General features: G+C 30.0%; 1 protein-coding gene and 1 long non-coding RNA gene across 3 annotated transcripts in view; one reads left to right on the top strand and one right to left on the bottom strand.

Annotated features, from left to right (window-relative positions):
- The window catches only part of LOC126742237 (uncharacterized), a 263,438-nt gene that overhangs the window by 62,745 nt on the left and 174,138 nt on the right, over positions 1-26,555 (top strand). The gene's annotated exons all lie outside the window — the stretch shown is intronic.
- LOC126742232 (serine/threonine-protein kinase NLK) overlaps positions 1-26,555 on the bottom strand; it is a 112,352-nt gene that overhangs the window by 42,838 nt on the left and 42,959 nt on the right. Inside the window, 2 exon segments of the mRNA XM_050448858.1 lie at positions 10,408-10,463; positions 10,524-10,653. Of these exon segments, the coding sequence (XP_050304815.1) occupies positions 10,408-10,463; positions 10,524-10,653 (186 nt within the window).

The raw sequence follows: 26,555 nt of genomic DNA on the forward strand, positions 1-26,555 counted from the left end.
CACACTTTAAAAAATGTGGATTTTGCATGGGAAAAGCATATTCACAAACCGGTTCTACTGGAAAGCGATAAAATTGTATTCTGGAGAAGAAAATTCCTAAGAACCACCAAAATAATTTTTTTTTATATTTGATGAAACCTGGCTTAACGAAGGATATATTAGACTATTACAAGTATACAGTATTGTGCATAAATATAGCAACAAGCGATGTTTTCAAAAATATTATTTGTTCCTTTATTTATTCCATATTAATTCTTTACTTTTAAGTACACGCCTCTTATTGGCGTGTACTTAAAAGTAAAGAATTAATATCTGGTGATCTAAGAAAAATTATTGTGGAGCATTACGAAAATGGTGTTAGGCAGAGTGACATGGCAAGAAGCTTACGGCTTCACAGGTCAATCGTATCCAGAGTTTGCAAAAAAATTCGCCTTACTGCCACAGCTGCACCGGCGCCCATTCCTGGTAGACCCATCAGAAAAACAAATTTGAGGTCGGATAGGCAGCTGCTTCTTCCCAAATTTTGGCAAAATCAAAAGAGGGTGGAGGAGTAAACCTCAGTTGCAGTACCGTAAGGAGAAGATTACTTGACCTGCTCGTTGCCCGGCCAAAAAACCGTTACACTCAAAGAAGAACGTCAAGGCTCGTTTTCACTTTGCCCAATCTCATGTCCACTGGTCTGTAGCTGATTGGAAGAAAGTCATATTTAGTAATGAATCTAAATACAATTTATTCAGGACTGATGGAGTGATGTACGTCAGACGCCCCAGTGAACAAAGATTAAACAAAAAGTACATTTGCCCCACAGTTAAACATGGCGGGGGATGTTTCTCGGTTCGTGGCATGGGACCCATAGTAAGAATAGTGGGCAAAATGGATCGTTTCATGTACAAAGACATTCTGCAAACACATTTAGTGCCATATATGGATGCAGTCATGCTAGTAACAGCCATATTTCAGCATGACAATGATCCAAAACATGCTTCTCAATTTGTTAAGAGGTGGCTATCCGATGAAAAATAAATCTAATGGTCTAGCCGTCGCAATCGCCAGACCTAAACCCTATAAAGAATTTATGGCATTACATTGACACCAAAATCAGGCACCTAACATGCTCTAATACAAGTATTCTCTTTGAAATAGTCGAAAAGGCTTGGAAAGAAGTGATCAATGACTATATTATGAAATTAATTGAGTCCATGCCAAGACGATGTGCAGATGTTATAAAGGAGAAGGGGTACTACACGAAATATTAAATTGAATTTAATTTATTTGGGTTATATTTTTTTTAGAATCAAAACTATTTTTTGTTGCTATATTTTTGAATAATAAATTTGCATAAAACAATTTGGTGTTTTATTTATTATGATACAAAAAATATGATAATATGAAAATATAAACAGACTCTAACTATTCTTGTAAATAACCGTAATATTTTTAATTATTATTTATAATTGTAAATAATAAAATATATAAACCTTACTTATAAAATAGATACTAAAAGATATATACAGGAAATTTCAATGTTGCTATCTTTTTGCACAATACTGTATGAATGCATATGATATTTTTAAGGATTATTTTGAATAAATGATAAAAATTTCTTACACATATCCCTTCTGCATACTTAAAGAGGTCGTATTACTCTCCATCTATTTGAAATGGACTATAGAAGTATATATTTTTGATTAGGTTTACGTTTGTGATTTTTTACCTTATTTTTAAATCTGAAGATGTCCTCATATAAGGCGAAATACGTCTAATCAACTTAGTAAATTCCTTTGTCTCTGACTTTCTAATGTCCAACAGAGAGGTGGAACTTAAATGCGATTTTCTTTGTAGTCAACGCCACGGATTGTTAACAAAGCTAAATATGTTTTTACAAATGCGTCAAATAGCGGAAATCTTGAATACAAAGCAATTATGAAAATAACCTGACATATTACGATTGGGCAAAAACCTGAAATTTTCTTTTATTTCGGTATGATCGGTAAAAGAAATGTCGTCGTTTCCCAGGACAGTACGTGCATGTCTGGAACCGTTATATAGGCGTTGCCCCCTTTTCCCGATATATATAGCGGATAATAATAGATAATACGCCCCTTCACGTCCCAGGGAGAACATAATGCGCGGAATTAGAGTGGCGCGTATACCACGCTGGGACCAATTTTATTAATGAGAAAAAAAAAAGATCTTTTATGCCAAAACGGGTGTGCGAACCAGGACCATTTTACTATTCAAAAAACAAGTTGGTTACATAGGCTTGCGTATAAAAATAAACGTGACTAATTTAGTTCCAATTAAACAAGCAATTAAGGTGAGTTAAATACCTGTAATTTTTGGTTAACTGACCCAAATGTACGCGATAATTTGTCTGGAGTTAAAACATGTGAAAGTGATTTAAATAAACTGAGACTTGACATTATACAGTATCCTAAAATATTATGTCAACTAAATTTATCAAGCAGTGTATTTATTCAGGGTAGTTCAAATCTTAACCAAGTATTCTAAGTGAAACAGAGTAATTAAGTAGAAGTATTCTTACAGGGCGTTAAAGTTATTTTTGTTTATTTTTTAACATTTACACTGTTTGAAATATTTCCTTTTGTCCTTACGAGATGGACACTGAATGTTCTGAATTTCGTGTTCGTTATTCTTCTGAAACAAAAAAAATTATACGCCACTGGTTTTTCCAAAAATAAAAATCATTTTTAAAGTCTTCATTTAATTTGAGGCAAATTAAGTTTTTTGACTTTTTTACGTACTCGGCACCATTCTCGAGTAAAAAAATAAAATTTGGTATGGTAATTAGACTATCTTTGTAATCTATAAAATACTACAAAAAACACTAAGCTTTTAAAATAAAATTAACATTAAAAGCCACACTCAAATACGAATTTAAAGAATATATTCGAACAATTTTACTGAATACCCAATTTATATCGACGTCAAATAAATTCTATAGCAGCCAATGAGTTGAGTTAATCTTCCCTTAACTTTACAAGAGTCCCATCCCAATCAACACATCATATATGAATATTGTTAAATATATGTTTATTCAACAATTTTTTAGTAAATTTTTGGTATATTTATTAAACAGTAGAGTATACGTATATCATATACGATTCTGTGTACAAAGGGGAAAAAATTTTAGCATTAAAAACATTGACACGAAATTTACTTATCTAGTTTTTAAACTCACTCAAATATTTAATAAAGTTCCTCTCACTGTTTTTCATCCATATTATTCAATCTAATAACGCTGTTTTTATACTAAACATTTATATATAAAATTATATCAAATTTAAATAAACAGTATTATTAAATTAAATATATTTTCTGCAAAAGCATTGTTTTTTATTAACAAAACCCTTACCCCCCCACCCACCCCAAACATTTGACCAGTAAGAAATTCTTTTGAAAAATCAAGGTTTTTCGTCCATAATATCCAATCTAATAGCACTGCTTTTGTATTCAATATTTATTAATATACATATATATATAATTATATAAAATTTAAATAAACAAACTATGTTATTAGATGAGATAATAAGGATGAAACCAGTTAGTATTCATGCGTATTATTTGGGAAAACAATGATTTTTGAAAAGAATTTCTTACTGGTAAATGGTGTGGGGTGGGTGGGGGGGTAAGGGTAGGGTTCATAAAAAAAGGTTCTTTTGCAGAAAATAATTGCCCGAGAAAAAATGCTTTCCAAGCAAATTATAGGTGATTAAAAAATCTATATTTTTTTAATCTATACTTTTCTCGCATTACCTTAAGGTTTTCGAGTAAAACGTGAAAACATTATTTTATTTCTAAAGCGTATCGCTATAAAAATAGCAGTAGTTGCGCCATTTCTTATCATCACAAATATGTGGAAATTCAATTTTTGTCTGTAATAAACTTTCGTGGCAAAGATCCGAACCACCCTGTAGACTTCCTCATAATGAACATTAACATCCTCTACGAGATACAAATGTTGGTTAAAACTACTTTGTTCTTAAAATAGTTCACAGAAATAATTATGTGTGATGAGGGGGTGAAAAACGGAACCGACGATTATATTTAGAATTCCGACCAAGGACACGCATTTTACATTTGAGCTTTGCAAGGTCTGAGAGACAAATAAAACTCGAATATAGCTCAAACAAAGACGCAGGAAAACGAGCTATTTTTGAAATTTCTCTGGTGGCTCTTATTGTTCCTCCTTTGTCGGCTGGGTCACATACTATTTACCCAACAAACAAAGAGCCGATAATAAAATTAAATTACTAATTAACCGATCGAGTTTTTCTTCTTGCAACTTGACAAGCTAATGTGATAAACGCACCATCAGTTTGATAAGCTACTACTAAGTATGAATGTTTCCTTTAAAAGGTCATAAAACGATTTATGAAATCAGCTGTTTTGAATTGTTTACCGCTAATCTTGATAACTATATGCCGCATTATAAATGAACTTCCTACATAACGGTCATAAATAATTCTCGATCGATGGAAAAAAAAACATTATATTGGCCGTTGACATACGAACTGCGATAATTTATTACCTAGAAGAATTATTATTGTACTTTCGTTTTTTACTGAATCAACATCTTTTATGTTATACGAGGTGTCCCCATTCATGAGATGAAAATAGGCCGATTTTAAGTAAATTACTTTATTCCGAAATTGCTCCGATTCCGCCCTATTGGACGGTAAAATTAAATAACGACAAATATTTTTTAACGTATTTAAAAAAAAAAATTGTATCCAGGGTTTCTTTGGATTGCAAAACCTTTTTACTGTGACCTTTCTTTCTCAGTGTAGTATTTTTCGTTAAAAAATTAATTTACTCATCAATTTTAAACAAAAAAGACCCTTGTATTAAAACTCGCTAAAGTTAGCGGCTATATAGTTCCTTTTCATTATTCACCTTCGTCTTGTATACCACGGACTTCATAATATGTTCAGGGAAAAAAATCCAGAGTACTCAAATCTGGAGAACGCGGGGGCCACCATAATCTTTACCTATCTACTTACCTGGGTACCGAATTTTTCTTTTGCTTGTAACCTAACTTCTTCATATTTTGCTGCAAGAAGTGTGTTTGATAAAGTTTTCCTGCCCCATTTGTTTTATATTACACCCTTTTGGAATAATTTTTTTATTAGTCCAGTCATTTAAATTAATGTTTAGTATTTAGCTTATTTAAATTATAATTGCTTGGAGTATTAAAAAAAATTATTCCAAAAGCATGGACTGAAAAAATTATTTATTGCATTACATTTCACAAATTTTCAACTTTGTTCCCTATAATATTATAGATAAATTAAATAATAAAAATTTTAAAATGTATGTTAGAGATTGGATACATCAGGTAGGCAGAGAATGATTTAATAATTTAAGAATAAACACATAGGATAACTAAACTAAGAAATTGCAGATCTCAAAAATTGACTTATTAAAAAAAAAAACACTGAACAAGACATACACAGATATGACCCAAATCCTAAAAAAAAAGACATTTCATACTGAACTCGTTAAAATCTAAATTACCTGTAGCTACGATCTAAGTTCGGGAACCAATTGTTATTATTATTCTTTGTTTTTATCTATGTTTTGTTTTCGTTATTATTATGTATAGGTAAGTTATTCACGTACAAGTAGAATACTACTACTTCTGCAATTATTGTTTATTTACTGGTAAATTGAAACGGTTGATTTTTGCTTAAACTATTTTATATATTAATCTAATGGCATAATAGCTTGTTGTTTTAGTAGTGTTGATATTTTCATAACCTTACGGTTATTCCCCCAATTAAAATTATATAATTAACAACCTAAATTTGAATTAAATTTACCTGTCATTTGAAGATAAATTTTAAAGCTTTTATTTGACCCTAATTTCCAGAGGCAGAGCTTTTACAAGACTGATAATTTGTAGATACTTGGGTCTTTATTTTATGCAGTAGTTTTTATAGTAAGCATTGTGTGGCCCTTTACTTAAATTCTATAGGGGTGTTTTAAGGGCAATTTGGTCACTGGCACCCTTGAGCTTTATTTTATTTACTTCCTTTGTTTTAAAGAACTTGCACGACCACTCTCCGCGAGATAGCCTAGCCCAGCACTCTTTTCTTGTCCACCCTTTTATATTGCATTTTATGTTGACCTATGGTCAAATATATGGGTGGCAAAATGTTTTAAAAGAACTCCTACAGAGATATAATTTATTTAATTTGCTAATTTTGTAGCTATTAATCCACAAAGGAACGCAAAAATTACGAAAGCGTTAAATTGCCACAAAACAGCGATTTTAGTCTGTACTAGTTGCACAGAAGTGGATCTTGGCAGAAAATGATCGATGCTCGGCGGTTTACCGTGAGCGAAAAACCCAAAAAAAAAATGTATCAAAAAAAAAAAAAACGAAGAACGCGTACAAAGAATACCAGACTAGGATTCTTTTCAAACGAATATTAAAAACAAAATTGAAATTAATCATTTTGAAATATTTTTTTTCATTATTATAAATGAAATAATGATTTATTATTTTTTAAATTTTATTCCACGTTTTTGGACGCATTTTTTTAATATTCCAGGCATTTGAAATAATTTTTATTCTTCAGTTTATTTGAATTTCACATGTCTCCAAAAGCCTGGAATAAAATCAAAAATTATTTGCAATTTCTGGAATATTAAAATGATCATTAATGAGCATGTAAGATTTTTTTATTTTATTCCACGATTTTGGAGGCATTTTATTAATAATCCGGGCAATTGAAAGTTAAATAACCTGAAGAATAAAAATGATTTTAAATGCCTAGAATAATAAACAAATGGCTCTAAAAGCGTGGAATAAAAATGTTTAGAGGCATTTTCTTAATGTTTCAGGCATTTGAAATTTGAATAATCTGAGGAATAATTTTTTTTAATTCCTGGAATATGATAAATACGGGGAATAAAATTAAAATTTATGGAATATTAAGATAATCATTTATTATCTAATATGAAATAATTTTTGATTTTACTTCATGCTTTTGGGATGATTTTTCTAATATTCCGGGCATTTGAAATAATTTTTGTTCTTCAGTTTATTTAAATTTCACATGTCTCCAAATGCCTGGAATAAAATCAAAAATTGTTTAATATTTCAGGAATAATAAAACGATCATTGATTAAAATGTGATATTTTCTTATTTTATTCCACGATTTTGGAGGCATTTTCGTAATAATTCAGGCAACTGAAAGTTGAATAAACTGAAGAATAAAAATAATTTTAAATGCTTAGAATAATAAAGAAATGTCCCTAAAAGCGTGGAATAATTTTTTTTTTAAATATATCATATTAATCAATGATTATTTGAATATTTCATAGACGTTAAACAATTTCTAATATTTCAGGCATTTAAAATAATTTTTATTCTTCAGTTTACGTAAATTTTACATGTCTCCAAAAGCCTGGAAGAAAATCAAAAATTATTTGAAATTTCTGAAATAATAAAACGATCATTAAAATTTAATATTTATTTAATTTTTTTTCCGCGGTTTTGAAGGCATTTTATTAATAATTCAGGTAATTGAAAATTGAATAAACTGAAGAATAAGAATAATTTGAAATGCCTAGAATAATAAACAAATGTCCCTAAAAGCGTGGAATAAAAATTTAAAAAGAGGAGGCATTTTCTTGATGTTTCAGGCATTTGAAATTTGAATAAACCGAAGAATTTTTTTTTTAATTCCTGGAATATTACAAATATGTGGAATAAAATTAAAATTTATGGAATATTTAGATAATCATTGATTATTCAATATTAAATAATTTTTAAATTTACTGTATGCTTTTGGGATGATTTTTCTAATATTCCAGGCATTTGAAATAATTTTTGTTCTTCAGTTTATTTAAATTTCACATGTCTCCAAATGCCTGGAATAAAATCACAAATTATTTAATATTTCAGGAATAATAAAACGATCATTGATTAAAATGTGATATTTTCTTATTTTATTCCACGATTTTGGAGGCATTTTCTTAATAATTCAGGCAACTGAAAGTTGAATAAACTGAAGAATAAAAATTAGAAATAGAAATTATTTTTAATAATTTTTAATTTTATTCTAGGCTTTTGGAGACATTATATCATTTAAGTAAACTGAAGAATAAAAATAATTTTAAATGCTTAGAATAATAAAGAAATGTCCCTAAAAGCGTGGAATAATTTTTTTTAAAAATATATCATATTAATCAATGATTATTTGAATATTTCAAAGACGTTAAACAATTTCTAATATTCCAGGCATTTAAAATAATTTTTATTCTTCAGTTTACGCAAATTTTACATGTCTCCAAAAGCCTGGAATAAAATCAAAAATTATTTGCGATTTCTGGAATATTAAAACGATCATTGATTAGCATGTAAGATTTTTTTTATTTGATTCCACGATTTTGGAGGCATTTTATTAATAATTCAAGCAATTGAAAGTTAAATACATTGAAGAATAAAAATTATTTTAAATGCCTAGAATAATAAACAAATATCCCTAAAAGCGTGGAATAAAAATGTTTAGAGGCATTTTCTTGATGTTTCAGGCATTTGAAAATTGAATAAACTGAAGAATAATTTTTTAAATTCCTGTAATATTATAAATATGGCTCGTGGAATAAACTTAAAACTTATAAAATATTAAAATAATCATTGATTATCTAATATGAAATAATTTTTTGATTTTACATCATGCTTTTAGGGTTATTTTTTTTTAATATTCCAGGCATTTGAATAAATGTTCATTTTTCAATTTATTCAAATTCGATGACTGAAATATTTAAAAAAAGATTCTAAAAGTCTGGAATTAAATTAAAAATAATTTCAAATAATCACTTTCAAAGCCTAAAAAGCAACAAAACCTCAACGACAGGAAATAGCTGGAAATACTGTATTAAGGTGGAAGCCAGGAATATTCCCGATCAAACACTTGGATTGCTGAGTTTTTAGTTAGTAAAAGGCTTAGTGTTGTTTGCAAATTTGGATATACAGTTTTATATGGCCTTATGGACCATCGTGTATCTTGATCCAGTGGCACAAAACGTTGCAACATATGGCAAATGTTTATGCATTTCTCACATTAGTTGCTTAATATATTATTATTTTGTTCTTGCCATAGTGACGCTGCGTATAGAATATGCCCAGGAGTAAGAAGGGTGTTACAAGAAAGCCAGAGGATGACAATTTGCAGAAACAGGCACTCACCACTATTCAGTCAATTTTATAAATAATTTTAATAGAATATTATCAATTGGTTTACTACGTATATCAACAATACTTTTTTTTTGCGAAAACCCTAACATTTTTAGGACGGAAATGGCAGCTTGTTGTAGTCTTTGAATAGGCAAGAACTATTAAAATTGACGGTACAGTTTGAATTGGTTTTTAATTAAGTCATTAGAATTATAAGTTTCCAGTAATTTAATTAAAGGGTGATCTCGTTGTAAGTGTTCTATTAAATTAGAAATTGATGATTTGCATGATTGACAAAAAAATTGGGTTAGGCAAACATTATCAAACACACTTCTTCCAGCAAAATATGTTACAAGTCATGTTACAAGCAAAAGAAAAAATAAAAATGCGGCACCCAAATAAGTGGATAGGTAGAGATAATAATGGCCCCCGCGTTCTCCAGATTTAGTTACTCTGGATTTTTTTCAGAAGACATATTAAGTCAGTAGTACACAAGAAAACAATGAATAATGAAGAGGAACTATGGCAACGCATTCAAGACGCAATAAATAATCTTCGAGATAATGCAGAAGTTATGCAGAAAGTTAATTTAAAAATGGGGATTTTTTTATAATTTTTATAAAATCCTTATTATTTATAATTTTTAATCCTTAATAAATTAATTTTGTTCTTAAATAAAACTTAATTAAACTTAAATTGTTTGAATATACCGAACATCTAAAAACCGAACTTTCGCGAAACTTTAGCAATAGGCATTTTTTTGTTTGAAATTAATGTAAAAATTATATTTTTCAGCAAAAAATTAAGAAACTATCCTGAGAAAAAGGTTATGGACATTTAAAACCATTAAGAGTATAGTGTGAAGCGCCCTCCGATGATCGCAGTAAAAGGGTGTAGTATATGTATAGTATATTAGGGTGTCGCATCCCAAAAAACCACTGGATACCATTTTTAAAGTAATACGGGCTCACAAATTTTTCATTTTTTTACTTTACCGTCCGCATAGAGGTCCAAATCGGAGCAACTCCGGACTAAAGTAACTTGCTTTCAATTGGCCTATTTTCATATCAGGAATATGTGGTTTTATAAAGACCTTTTAGGGACACCCTGTGTAGGATTCCATCAATTTGTTCTAGACTAGACGAACCACAATGACACCGCATTATATGTTAAAAAAACGAAATAAAAAGGATACATTTCTTGGAAGAAGTCTAGATGAGGAGGTTGTAGAATATCTAATGCAGAAAGGACCTGAAAAAAATCATACACCGATTAAGAGCCATCGTAGACAAATTACCATGCATTACTTACGTTTTCGTGTTTGAAAAAGCACAACATTTTTAACTCCCTAAACACTCGTTTTGAAGACACTAGTGACTGGAACACATTTGGTAACTTTTTCAGGGCGACCCGTCTGCCGTCTCTCGGATCAGTCACGGCCCTGTAACAAATGCATCGGTATAAGAACAAACATTTTTTATTATTGCATATGAGTTGTTAAAACAGTTAATGGTTTTCAAGTTCTTCAAGTGGATACTACTATAAAACCGCCCATAAATAGGGAATAAGGTGATAAACTATTATAGACCTGTTACCATTCTGAATGCTGTTTTTAAAGTATGTGAGATAACTTTATTTCATAGATTATAAACGCTGAAGTCAGTCATAATATATCAGAAAACCAACATGGATTTTTGCCTAATAAATCAACATTAACTAATTTGATTACATTTTGTCAATTTTTTTACAATGCTTTGAGTAAAAAAAAACTCTCTTTATGAAAATAATGTAACTACAGATTTAGTTTCTTAGCAGTTAATTTCTTCCTATTCAGAAAATACAGACAACAGTATGTAGAGGTTAGGGGCGCCAGGTCTGATGTTTACACTAATACCTCAGGAGTTCCTCAAGGTTCCAATTTGGGACCTTTGGGGGGTTATTTTTGGTTGCCATGAATAAAATTGCTTGTGCTTCCAATGATTCGCAAAAACTACTTTTTGCAGATGAGAAATTACTTCTTTATAGTGATGGCATCTCTCTGTAGAATGATTTAGATAGGGTTGTTGACTGGTGTAATACAAACTTTTTACAATACAATTTAGGTGTAATTGTTGTTGTTTAATTTAGCTTTTACCGATCACATTATTAACACAGTTAATGAGGCACACAAAATAATGGGTTTCGTTATTAGAACTACCAAAAACTTTAATGTTGAGTGTTGTTTAAAACTATTTGATTGTCTGGTTAGAATATGGAAGCATAATTTGGTCTCCTCAATATGACGTCTGGATTAAAAACATAGAGCGTCTACACCGCAAATTTTTAAACTATATGTTTTTTAAGAGATTTGGATATTATCCCGAACAAGGTAGTTATAACCAGAATTTGCTTCTGAAAATTTATCCCTAGAAAATCGGCGCATTTGGACAAATAAGATTGATGCTCCTCAAATTATGGCAATGCTGCCATTCTTTATTAATGTTGGTAATACCACATAAATTTTTTTTTATCTTGATTGTCCTAGAACAAATATATACAAGAACTCACCAATATATAAAATGTGTGATTATTTTAATATTTATGCCTCTGACCTTGATATTGTTATTACAGATTTAAGACATTTTAAAGGAATTATTAGACTCAGACTAGACTATTACACTCAGGCCTGATATGTGATAATATAAATGTGGGTAATTGTAAATACTTAAATATATTAATTGATTGACAATTGATTATAAGAAATATTTTAAACTTTTTATTAGGTGCATTATTTAGTTGCATTTTAGTAATAAGTACATATTATAGGTAGTATCTGTAATTGGCCTCTATGGCTGTTGATACTGTAATAATAAATAATGATCCAATAAAATTTTATACCTAAGTATAATAAGACCAGTAATGACTGTTAAATTCCTAATTTTAAACGTCCCATATTTAATGAAGTAGTTATTGGCTACCAAAAATTATAATTTGCTTATTTTAGTAACAGCATTCCAGCCTTAATTAAAAAATAAAGGGCCCTTTGTAATAAACCAGTCATCGGTTAACCTAAGCACGATTTCTCCGATTTCCGCTTGTGATCAACAGATCACTATCAAAACTGTACTTTATTTTTATCGTTTATTATTATACGCACGTGTTGGACATACGTATGGGACAATTAGGACAGTTTTATTTGGCACCAGTGTCGTCACTAAAAAACACTGTTATGCAGCTGACTGGCCTTCTTTAATTTAGACACATCAGGTAAATAACTTTCGAAAAACCCACACATTTTCTATACAGAAAATAAATCTAAAGGCCCACCTTTTGTACAGGCCGAAAAAAATTTATCCCTCCCAGGAAACGTGTATAATAAACTTCTTTCGATGGCCTGTTTTTACCTGCCAAAAGAGAGGAGAATTCGGATAACACGATTTTAAGTTCGCCACTCTTCTTTGGGTCTCTTTGGGGGCGTAACTTTGTTAATAGGACAGATGGTTATAAGTTGCCAAGTCCAAATTTACCTACCTGAGCCTTACTAACATTTCTGTTAAAGTTTGAAAAAAGTGCAAAATTTTTCTTTAGTAAATCAATCAAAAAAAAAAAAAAAGCCACTGTCAACTAGAAATAAATATCGCAATACGGTCATTAAGTACAGCAACACTCGAAATGCCCATCGCTAGTTATCTGGGTTAAAACCGATGATAACACAATCCAATTATTACAGTAACCGTTCGCAGAAAGCGAACACGCGCGATGATACGTAGTAAAGTTTCACTTTTGCGCGTCTTTTTTTATATATTAATTCTGTGGATATTCCTTGCTAGATTATTTTGTAGCATAGTAGGCTTCAATGCTAGATAATAAAAAGTGTAACGGATTTTATTGTTACTATTAATATTGCATTAATTAATGTTTGTATAAAAGAAAACACTTTTCCTGCTCTGTTAAAGAAAGCATTGGTAACTGCAATATTTAAAAAGGGTGGCAATTGGGGAAAAGCAGCATAAGAGCAAATGAATTATTGAATAATAAGAAAATATTAATTTTTTATTTGAAGGCAAACAGAGAGAGATTTTTTTAAACTGATCCGTTCATTTTAAGTAATTTCTTTCAAGCTTTAAAGTATGTTTTTAAGCATTATTCCGGATATTTGAAGTAATTTCAAGTGTCCTCGTGAAATGTGAAGTAATTTTTCGTTTTATTCCAGGCATTTTTAATTTTGCCCTGGTACTTCCTCTCTCAAGTACAAGGCCATTAATGCTGTTTTTGACAAATTTGTTTTGTTTTTTGTGAAAGTGATTTTTTTTATCAATATCAAAATATCCTATTTTTAATAGGGTATCTTGACATTAACTAAAACAAATTTGTCTTCAAAATCAATTATATTTAAAAAACTTAAATTTTGTAGAACAAAGGTATAATTCCCTTAATTTCCCATCGATTTTCATGTATGTTGGATTAGTGGACAGGGTATTTAATTTAGAATAAAAGTGTATTTATAAAAAAATTAAAATTTTGGATATTTTCAGAGTAAAAAATTAAATATGAAAAAATGTGTAAAATTAATAAAACTCCCTAGTAGAAAAACAGGTATAATTCCCTTAATTTCGCATCGATTTTCATGATAGTTGGATTAGTGGACAGGGTATTTAATTTGGAATAAAAGTGTATCTATAAAAAAATTTAAAAATTGGATATTTTCAGAGTAAAAAATTAATTATGAAAAAATGTGTACAATTAATAAAACTCCCTAGTAGAAAAACAGGTATAATTCCCTTAATTCCCCACCGATTTTCATGAAAGTTGGATTAGTGGACAGGGTATTTAATTTAGAATAAAAGTGTATTTATATAAAATTGAAAAATTGGATATTTTTAGAGTAAAAAATTAAATATGAAAAAATGTGTACAATTAATAAAACTCCCTAGTAGAAAAACAGGTATAATTCCCTTAATTTCCCACCGATTTTCATGAAAGTTGGATTAGTGGACAGGGTATTTAATTTAGAATTAAAGTGTATTTATAGAAAAATTAAAAAATTGGATATTTTCAGAGTAAAAAATTAAATATGAAAAAATATGTAAAATTAATAAAACTCCCTAGTAGAAAAACAGGTATAATTCCCTTAATTCCCCACCGATTTTCATGAAAGTTGGATTAGTGGACAGGGTATTTAATTTAGAATAAAAGTGTATCTATAAAAAAATTAAAAAATTGGATATTTTCAGAGTAAAAAATTAAATATAAAAAAATGTGTACAATTAATAAAACTTCTTAGTAGAAAAACAGGTATAATTCCCTTAATTTCCCACCGATTTTCATGAAAGTTGGATTAGTGGACAGGGTATTTAATTTAGAATAAAAGTGTATTTATATAAAATTGAAAAATTGGATATTTTCAGAGTTAAAAATTAAATATGAAAAAATTTGTAAAATTAATAAAACTCCCTAGGAGAAAAACAGGTATAATTCCCTTAATTTCCCATCGATTTTCATGAAAGTTGGATTAGTGGACAGGGTATTTAATTTAGAATAAAAGTGTATTTATAAAAAAATTGAAAAATTGGATATTTTCAGAGTAAAAAATTAATTATGAAAAAATGTGTACAATTAATAAAACTCCCTAGTAGAAAAACAGGTATAATTCCCTTAATTTCCCATCGATTTTCATGTAAGTTGGATTAGTGGACAGGGTATTTAATTTAGAGTAAAAGTGTATCTATAAAAAAATTGAAAAATTGGATATTTTCAGAGTAAAAAATTAAATATGAAAAAATGTGTAAAATTAATAAAACTCTCTAGTAGAAAAACAGGTATAATTCCCTTAATTTACCATCGATTTTCATGAAAGTTGGATTAGTGGACAGGGTATTTAATTTAAAATAAAAGTGTATCTATAAAAAAATAAAAAAATTGGATATTTTCAGAGTAAAAAATTAAATATGGAAAAATGTGTACAATGAATAAAACTCCCTAGTAGAAAAACAGGTATAATTTCCTTAATTTCCCACCGATTTTCATGAAAGTTGGATTAGTGGACAGGGTATTTAATTTAGAATTAAAGTGTATTTATAAAAAAATTGAAAAATTGGATATTTTCAGAGTAAAAAATTAATTATGAAAAAATGTGTAAAATTAATAAAACTCCCTAGTAGAAAAACAGGTATAATTCCCTTAATTTCCCATCGATTTTCATGTAAGTTGGATTAGTGGACAGGGTATTTAATTTAGAGTAAAAGCGTATCTATAAAAAAATTAAAATTTTGGATATTTTCAGAGTAAAAAATTAAATACGAAAAAATGTGTACAATTAATAAAACTCCCTAGTAGAAAAACAGGTATAATTCCCTTAATTCCCTACCGATTTTCATGAAAGTTGGATTAGTGGACAGGGTATTTAATTTAGAATAAAAGTGTATCTATAAAAAAATTAAAAAATTGGATATTTTCAGAGTAAAAAATTAAATATAAAAAAATGTGTACAATTAATAAAACTTCTTAGTAGAAAAACAGGTATAATTCCCTTAATTTCCCACCGATTTTCATGAAAGTTGGATTAGTGGACAGGGTATTTAATTTAGAATAAAAGTGTATTTATATAAAATTGAAAAATTGGATATTTTCAGAGTTAAAAATTAAATATGAAAAAATTTGTAAAATTAATAAAACTCCCTAGGAGAAAAACAGGTATAATTCCCTTAATTTCCCATCGATTTTCATGAAAGTTGGATTAGTGGACAGGGTATTTAATTTAGAATAAAAGTGTATTTATAAAAAAATTGAAAAATTGGATATTTTCAGAGTAAAAAATTAATTATGAAAAAATGTGTACAATTAATAAAACTCCCTAGTAGAAAAACAGGTATAATTCCCTTAATTTCCCATCGATTTTCATGTAAGTTGGATTAGTGGACAGGGTATTTAATTTAGAGTAAAAGTGTATCTATAAAAAAATTGAAAAATTGGATATTTTCAGAGTAAAAAATTAAATATGAAAAAATGTGTAAAATTAATAAAACTCTCTAGTAGAAAAACAGGTATAATTCCCTTAATTTACCATCGATTTTCATGAAAGTTGGATTAGTGGACAGGGTATTTAATTTACAACAAAAAGTGTATGAATATGACATTATTTGAAATGATATTGCAAAAAGCAGTTATTCGGATGAAGTCCAATAAATTTGGCTTTAGATTGACAAAATCTACGTACTTTATCTGTAGCTGATCATATCTAATCCTGGAATTAGATTCAGTACTCGGGCCTCTTTTATTCCTAATTTATATCAATGATTTGTCTTATCAGTGCGGAGGCAAGCTTTTTATTTTACAATTACTTACTATCTCAGTGACCCTTTAGCTGATTTTGTTAATGAGATGCACTCTGTTCTAATACTTTTCCAATTCTTATACTGAGATGAAGATATATAAATGAGAATCAATTTTTTAACCGATAGTTTTGTTTTTTTAATAGTTTCTGGATCTCCTGGAAATTGTGCATTTCTCTTATGGTTTGCCAGATTAAACCAGAAAAGTATCACTTTGTGCCAATACTTTTCTAATGCTCAGAGAGAGATAGAGTGAACAGATCCAAGACGAAGAACTTCACTCTTCGACGAAACAACTGTTAAATTTCTTGGAGTTATTCTTGATCCTGGACTTACTTGAGAGGCGCATGTTAATCGGCTGATTATTAAAAAATTATCTATCTTATTAGAGCACTTTCGCATAAAGTATCTCTCTCTATTCTTCTGTTGGCCTATTATGCTTATATTTAATCTCTAATACCCTCTAATGCAATTCTAATAATACAATTCAAATTGGGCTCATGTACCGGGCTTGGATATCGAGAATGCTGCTGTCAGCACTTTGTCCGACTTTCATAGATTATCAAGAACCTAGAGGTAACTGATTATTTTTGCATAACATTCTTCGATGTCCTAGCACACCATATAAGGGAGCTAGGGCCTAAGCATAGTCGGTTGTAAAATAAAACAATATTTAACCAATAAGGCCTTTTATTCATTTAAGTGTCTTCAGACTGTCTTCAGAATGATTTTTGTAACTTGTTAATTTTAAAGCTGTTTTGAAGTTTTAAATCTTAAGTTTTATCATACTTTGTTGTAAGTGCCTGTCATAATTTCACTAACTTTAAAAAATATATCTACGGTTTTATGTATGTACTTAATATTTATGAAGTTTGGACACTATTTTATCTTGACTTGTATTCTTGTACTTGGTTCATGTATGATTAGAAGAATAAATTGGAATTCTCCCTAAAATCGTAGCAAAGATACAGGTCTGAAGTTTGATGGTTCTATATATACTTTTACGACCTCTATGACCATAATAATAACCTTAGTCAATTGGATGTGAAACGGAGACCACACATGACCATGCAGTGACATAAATTTAATCGCACTGAATTCCGAAGGTCAGTCACCGGTCATAAATGCCGCTTAAGAAGAAGAAGAAGAACAAGGAATATTTATCGACTTGTGCCACCCACCACCTCACACTAAACAAATTAGAGAAATTAAGCTGACAGCAGCCATTGTTTGATCTGGCTCTCGTGTGCATTCGATGTTAATGGCATATTGTGGCTTTATTTAGAATTAGTTTAGTGTATGTTAGTAGGCTTTAAAGGGATTGTTATATTTAGTTTTTTTTATAAGCTTCAGTGGCTACGATCATGGCGAGATTATTAAATAAAGCAAGCCAGAAAAACAGTATTTTCAGACCATCCAAACACTAGTAAATGAATGAAATGATCATTATAGGAAATGGGTGGAAAAGCTGAATTCGTATTTATATATTGTTATCTCGGTTTAATAATTAGAAGAGTATTGGAATAAAGTGACGTTTTTCTGGTATAATTGGAGCAACCAAGCCAGAAAAACACTAATTTCAGGTCATGTAAGCACTATTAAATAAATGAACCGATGATGTAGGAAATGGGTGGAAAGCTAGGTTCTCATTTATATATTCTTATCTCAGTTTAATAATTAGAAAGAGTATTGGAACAAAATGGTGTTTTCCTGGTATAATTTGACAGCAAGAAGACAGAACAAAAAATTAAAAGAGGATAAACCTATATAATTTTCCAGGTGTCTGAAATGCCTTTATACAAAAAACTAAATCCAAAAAAATAGCCAATGTTAGAACTCTATTTCGTATATATTTTGGAGAAAATTGGGAGGAAGATTTGGAATTAGATTGGGACAAGAATTTACTGGCGAATACCCATGCAAAAATGGTGAAGAGCTAGAATCAGATACCGAATACCGAATTGGACCCGATTAAAGGTAACTAAGAATGTGACTGCCTTGATTCTAAACAAGCAAATAGTAAATTTCTCCTAAATCTTAAAAGTCCTCAGACCTGTTACCGCAAAACTAAACAGGTCCAATCTTTTTGAGCAAAACTGAACCGGTCTAAACTTTAAAAGGAAATGTTTTTACTTCCTGAAAAGTACCTATGTGATATATTAGTTGGGTTGTTTTATTATTTAATTTATAAAAAATTAAAATTTCTTTAAAATTGATATAACCTACATACGAATTATTCAGTTCCTGTAAGATTTAGCGTAAGGGACTTGAATTATCCCACTAAATCTAGGAGTAACTTAAATTGCATCATAAAGAAGCCTAAAAACGCTACTTTCATAATGTTTATCGACTATGTTGAAATAAAGTAGTACAATTTACTACACCAAGAAATAAAAATAAGTTAAAAAAAAAGATAAAAGAAATATGAACACTTTTAAAGCTCTATTAAAATAAACTTCGTTTTGCGTTTCATATAAATATTTTTAATTTTTATATAGGTAAGTAATACCTACTATAACAACAGTTTTAGATATTAGACAGATAGACGATTTTCGATTGGATCTAATAGTATTGTTCAGAATCTAATGGAATAAAGAAAGAATCCTATTTTGGAAATAGCTTATAAGATTGCACACAAACAAATTCATAGTGAGTTTATGTGCGTTATGTTACATTAACTCTTTAAGTATTCATGGTCGAAAATTTAAACCACCCTGACTAATGGTTTAAAGGCTCGGTGGTTCAAAAAATAGACCATATTTTGATGTTGCTTTGCAATGCGCTGCCGAAGCACAAAATTTAAACCACCTATTGGAGCTCGCTCCGTGGACATTTTAACGTTTTTTTTTTTTTTTTTTACTTTGGCGGCGGTTAGATTTCTTATTCGGTGGATAGCAGCATTGATGAAACACCTGTTACGAATTAAATTTGAGGTTAAAATAAACAAAAGTTGTGTTCTCTAAATTGATAAATACTATTAAATCCTGCAAAAAGTGATAGCTTACATCATTCCAGTAAGTATAGATATTTAATTTACATATATTTATTAGTATGTTGTAAAAAAAACATTGTTTTTATGTGGTCCTTTTTTACTACCACCGTTGCACTTAGAATATTGAGTTTCATTAATTATAAAATACCTATACAATATTTTCTTGCAGGTATGGAGCCATTGCCATTTAAGACGGTAACACGTTAACACACAAATCGACACATTTTATGTCAATACACTGCCTTCGGGGTCTGAGTCAGAAATTGATATGGGCTCCTCCGATACAGAGGACGAAACTTTAGTTCCTACAGTTATTACAGCATCTGCCGGTTTCTGAGGAGGAATATCCAAGTGATAATATCCCACTGTTTCCGAACTACAGCAACAGTGGTCAAAAGGTTAAATTCCTGTTTGTTCTAATGTTCATAGACCTGATCCTCTTCCTCAATTTACCGAACCTGCTCGAATTCCTCAGTTTATCAAAGACATTAATGATCCAACACTGTATCTGATTTTTGAACTGTTTATTACTAAGGAATTTATTGATACTTTAGTGTTTCAAACAAATTTTTATGCCGAGCAGAGCTATGTCCCTACAAATCAGTGTGAAGTTAAAGCTTTTCTGGGCATAAAGTTTTTATTGGGTATCAAACGTAGTCCCAGCTATAAGGATTAGGTTGGTCAACTGCTCCCGAATTGCATGATGCTTTTATCAGCTTAGTAATGACCCAAAAAAGATTTAGATGGCTCTTGAGTCATCTCCATCTGAATAATAGTTCTCTGATGCCTCCAAAATCTTCCCCAGACTATGATAAGCTCTATAAAATTTGCCCTATGCTAGAACTGTTGACTCATAACTTTGAAAAATGCCTAATTCCTAATCAAGCAGTTGTAGTTGATGAGTCAATGATTAAATTTAAGGGTCGTAGTAGCCTTAAGCAGTACATGCCAAAAAAACCAATCAAAATAAGATGTGGATGTTAGCTGATAAATCTGGTTATTGCCTAAAATTTGATTTGTACACTGGAAAATCACCTACTGGTGAGATAGAAAAGTGCCTTGATTCAAGAGTCATTACAAATTTGATAAAACACTTAGAAAATAAAGACCATGTGTTATATGTTGATAATTTTTTTACTAGCGTCGATCCATTTCAACAATTGAAAGAAAGAAAAATCCATGCTGTTGGAACCGTAAATGTTAATCGTCGTCATATGCCAAAATTTAAACCAGTCAAGAATTCGAAACGCGATGATGTGCAATGGTTTACAAGCAGTACCGGATTGTTAGCTGCAAAATGAAAAGACCGTTGATGCGGTCACATGTTATCAAATTTTCATCAGCCAGAAGATGTAGGAACAGTAAAAAGAGAAGAAAGAAGTGGAAAAATTACTGAAATTCCATGTCCTCAATCTATAATCGATTACAATTTCTAATATGAATGGAGTCGACATATTTGACCAAAGACTTTCTAACTACAAGATTGACCGTCGCAGTAAAAAATGGTGGCATCGAATATTTTTTTACTTATTAGATGCATCAATTGTAAATTCCAATATTATTTATAATAGGTTGGAGTTACCAAAAATGTCTGCTAAAGATTTTAGACGAAGTGTCATGAACGGTTTAATCTCAGAAACGCTTGTAAATCGAAAGAGAAATTTGGGTGCACCATCAGATATTGAAATAAAAAAATACAAACCTTACGTACCCTTAGAGATAAAACAGCAGTCATCTGCTCATCAACCTACAAAGAGTACCAGAAGAAGAAGCGCACTTTATAGCACTAAGGCTAACCCAGTAAGGACGGATTGGGTATGTTCCATATGTAAAGCCCCTTTGTGCTTGGAAAAACGTAAAGAGTGTTTCCAAAGTTATCATGCAACGTAATTTTTAGTACCCAAGTTTGTATGAGTTTTTAAATAAATTTGTTATCTTACTCTTATTTTTTTTATTTTGTGTCGCGGTGGTCCACAATATGATCCACCGAATTATTCAAATTTAACAAAAAACTGATTTATACATATCTATTGATTTATTATACTTAGGCGATAAATTTGAAAAAAGGATCGGAAAGGATTGTTCCATTGTTTTGTTTGGATTTTTTCCTAAAATTTATATAACGGATTTTAAAAAAAAATTAAAAAAATTGCATTAATGTTATAACACCTTTAAGTGCCAATTTATTTTATAAAAACCGTCCCGCGTTTGCGGCGAATGACGAAAGAACCGTTGGTATCGCGATCGAGCGGAACGACTAGGAGAGGAAGAACCCACACTGTTACCCACGTCGTTTCTAAATAAATTTGCGAGTTCTAATTCTAATTATTACAAAACCGTTAATTAAACTCGATTTTATCGTAATTCGTGTAAAAACGATTTATTGGGTACCGAGACTACCCACTCAAAAAGCGACATTTTAGTGTTAACTTTTCAACCCGGCCCATATAATTTTTGTATATTCTTTGGAAAATCATTACTATTCATCGATTGCGTCAACTCGTGTTCTAAATTGTATACGCATCCGAAAAACGTGTTTCGGATTTCCTTTATGCAAATGCGTTGACGACATTTAAAAAAAAAGGCGGCGCGGCGGCGAGGAGGTCGCTTTATTTATTCCTGTTAATATATCATCGGTTCAATGTCAACCGATTTAAACCTGGTGCACAACAGAACATGAAACTAAAAATCTAAATTTATCTTTCGCGAGTTCAAAACACCCGATTTAATTTTAGGTTGTGGCGGTGCATCGACATACACAAACGATTTATTCTTTGTATATCAACCTTTTTTTTATTTTAAATAAAGAAACACCCCCAAAGAGAGTGAGTGAGTCCTTCTTTTTGCACAAAGTGATTTGATTAAAGAGCACTTTTCAGGGCCCAAAACTAATTAATAAAGCTGTTACCCGTGCGATGTGATCGAGCTTAAAAAGACGCGAACAAAAATGGCCGTAGCGCGACACAAGTAAAAAAAGGACTTTGTCAAAGTAGGTCAGATCAAGCGAGTCGGCGAATAAGTTCAAAGAAACGAAAAGTTGAAAGAGAAAGGATGTGGAAATTAAGTAATGTTAGTTTTTAATCAGAGGCGCGTTATCCCGACCGCTGTGCCTTATCGATCTAAAATCGATTTCGGCACCGGTCGTCAGCCTACATTATGGCTGATTTCTGGACCCCTGCGCGGTTCATCATTTTAAAAACCATCACTTAGATTTCTTTAAACATTATTTTATTATAAACAGGGTACACCTTAATTGTATTTTTATTTTATAGGACAAGACCATGAACCAGAAATGAAAGAAAAACAATTTCTGAAACTGAATATTAAACTGCTCAATTTTATTGTGTATTTTAAATTGACTGACAAGTTCTTTTATTCTTTTTTATACATGTTAACATTTTATTCTTAGTTTTAGTTGGTTCATTTTATTTGTACATTTTTAAACAGTAATTTGTTATATTTAGATTTACATTTATTTTATTTTAGTAATTTATTTTAGACTCGTGTTTTATTTTTACTTTTTCTGTAAGTTTTATTTGTACATACTTTGTTTTATTATTCGTTTCACCTTTACTTATGTATATTTGGGTTACCGAACAGATAGAGTGGTCACGTGATTGTTCTGCGCCGGAAGTGTGGCCTAGAGCCTCAATAGGGTTCATGACTTGGGGTTTTATTTAATTTTATTAGTCGAGCGGCTTTAGATCGTTTTGGTTGAATATTTGAATCTTCGCAATATTGAAAAGTTGAGATTGTGTTTATTTTTTTGTTAATTTGTTTGTTAACAAATAATGGCTGACTTTTTTGACCGTTGCTGAAAAGGAAGTGATTATGAACATATATAATAAAAGATAAAAGCTACTTCTCAAAACCAGATTTTGATCATAAAATTATCTTTTATAATGACCGGGTTCATCAGAAAAAAGCGCTCCCTGAGCGCTCGATTGTTGCTCAGGTATGACAATTTTTATTGGTCCTTACTATTATAGGCAAAACTTCCAGCGCTCAAAATTTCACAAATTTTCTGTATGTGAGACTTTTTGTGTTTTTTTTATATGTATGCCATTTTGTACAAGCACACACTTTTTTTTTCAATTTATTTGCATTTTTTTATTTTTATTGATTTAAATTTTTAATTTTTTTTCTAAAATATGTATTATATTATCTATATATTACCTTTTGTAGCTCAAGCTAAATAAATACATTATTATTATTATTATTATTAGTTAAATATAAAAATGGAAAAAACAAACAAAAAACAGCAGAACACTGACATTGGCATCCACAGTATAACGCAAAACCTGCATCGGGGAAAAATTAGCAAGAGACCAGATATGCTCGAAAATCCATACAGAATACAAAAAAATTTTTTATTACAAGAAAACCCACTTGTGCACCTTTTTCTTAAAAAAAAAATATTCAGTTCCATTCCCGCATGAACACCAATGGCGAATATAAAATTTTAATTGTGTATGATGCTTAGAAACCGCGTACAATTTCCAGAAAAATATCTACAGTGGTATCAAATGAGAATATTTTTAGACACTTAATAGGGGAACATTCGATAGAATGTGTAACAAAAATTAAATACTTAGTTATATGGATAGATCGGGACTTAAATTTTAAAGGTCATTAAGATTTCATATATTATTTATCTAGATATTCACCTTACTTAAGCTTATGGACAAAAAAAACTTTTTGCAACGTACTTATCCTGCCTCACTTCAATTATTGCTCCAGTGTATTATTTTTATTAAAACAAATAGAATTGTCTCGACTTTAAAATAGGGTCATGCGCGTAATACTAGATTGACCCCAATAAAAGACATGTTACAGGTTTTAGAATAGCTACTAATCAGAGAACATCTTCTACTCAATACGCTAACATTTGTCCCTAAGATTAAAATTGGTCATGCTCCACAGTATCTGTTAAAGTAAAGTCACATTTTCTGCTGAAATACATGATCATACCACGCGATCAAGAAGTAATTTTTAAATACCTAGAGTTTCTCAAGAACGTACTCAAAATTCATTATTTTTTAATGGTCTAGAGTTGCCAATAGAAATCAAAACAATCGAAAATATAAAGTTTTTTAAAATGGCTTGTAAGCACTAATTTAAAAAAAAATTCCATGTTTTGTCTGGTTTGGGTAATATACATATTATGTTTGTGGTAATTGTATAGTGTTTGTTAGTTATTCAATTCATTTAAAAAAATGTAATATGGTAATTATTAAGTAACCTTGTTATATAACTTGTATTAGTTAAAAACGAGTTTTTTTCTTTCAACTTTAGCACCCTTTAGGGTTAAATCTAAGACGTTTAGGACATAATTATGTTCTTTTTTGCTTAATTTCGTTCAAGAAACACGTCTCTGAATTTTGTCGCAATATTAAAAAAAACACCCTGTTTATAGTTGTCGATTTATGTGGGGAAGTATCAGCGTTTCACATAAAATTCATTTACGCTTAAAATGTATAAATTATTTAATTTTGTACAAATTTCGCGATGAAAGCTTTGCGACTTTATCCTTTGGTTGACTTTGATACTTTAGCATTATGAGATCTAAATGTTCAATTGATGTAAAGCATGATACCCAGATTTTTAAATTCATTTCTCATTCGACATTTTAATGTAATGATCTTAGCTGCTATCAAAAAAAGAGCGCTATGGATTCAGTTTAAGTAGATTTTTGTTTGAGTAAGTATAAATACCATCTAGGTATTGATTTATTAGCCCTTCTAAATTAATGTAACTTACACTTGTACCTTATACAAATAGCATTGACCCAAAATTGATTATTTAGGAATTTCCCTTAGGCGGAATGTTTGAAAATGGATTCAAACTCCTGAGAGATGGAAAATTATTCCAGGAATACACAGAAAATTTCTTGGAAAAGTTTGTTTGAAATTCCTGGAAAAATACGAAAATATTTCAAATTCCAGGAACATAAATTACATTAATCCCAAGGAAGAAGAAACCTAAAAATTGCTTTAAATTCCTGAAAAATTTATTTAAAATCAGAAATAACAAACAAATTACATTAATTTCACGGAAAAAATGCTTTAAACTCCTGGAAAGTAGGATTTTTTTTTTAATTTCAGGAACACAAAAAATTACATTAATCCTATGGAAAAATCCTAAAAATGGCTTCAAATTTCCAGGAATAACAACAAATTACATTAATTTTACGGAAAAAATGCTTCAAACTTCTGGAAGAGAGAAAATTAATTTAAAAATCCAGGAATACACAAAATACTTCAATTATTCAGAAAAATTCGGCAAACACCTGATAAAAACAGGAAAAATATTTTAAATTCCAGGAACACAAAAAATTACATTAAACCCACGAAGAACAAAAAACAAAAATGACTTTAAAATCCTGAAACAAGGAAAATTAGTCTGAAATGCCGGGAATATACAACAAATTACTTAATTTTCCTGAAAAAATACTTTAAATGCCCGGAAAAAAACAGGAAAATATTGCAAACTCTAGAAACAGAATATCTATCTGAATATTTCAATTTAAGAAAAGATTCCTGCCTTGACAATTTACTTACAACTCTGAATTCTTCAAAGAATATTCCAAGTTCCTTTGATCTGCATCACCTTTTAGGTCCTACAGATATAATATCTCATTTTAGTATAGTTAATTCAAATAAAAAACTAAACAGAGGAATTAATTAAAGACCCATAAGTAGTGAGGGCCTTTTTTATTTGTTGAGGATTTTGTGAACGACCCGTGCTTCTCAGCTGAGGACGTTTTTGCATTTTTATTGCTACATTCACGACTCTAATAAAACATTGCTTTTCCATAGACAAAAACTTCAAAAATGGCTTCAAATTCCTGGAAGAAGAAGGATAATTTGTTTAAAATGCCTGGAATATACAAAAAATTAACTATAAATAAACTTGTTCGTAATATCAAACCTCTCATTATTTATTAAAAATGAAGCTGCCTTCTAGATTAATAATTAATGATGTACCAAAGCATATTGTACAAAAAGAGGTGTCTATTCTTTAGGTGTGCTTTTTACACCT

The sequence above is a fragment of the Anthonomus grandis genome, chromosome 11 (genome assembly GCF_022605725.1).
Source record: "Anthonomus grandis grandis chromosome 11, icAntGran1.3, whole genome shotgun sequence".
Taxonomy (NCBI): domain Eukaryota; kingdom Metazoa; phylum Arthropoda; class Insecta; order Coleoptera; family Curculionidae; genus Anthonomus; species Anthonomus grandis.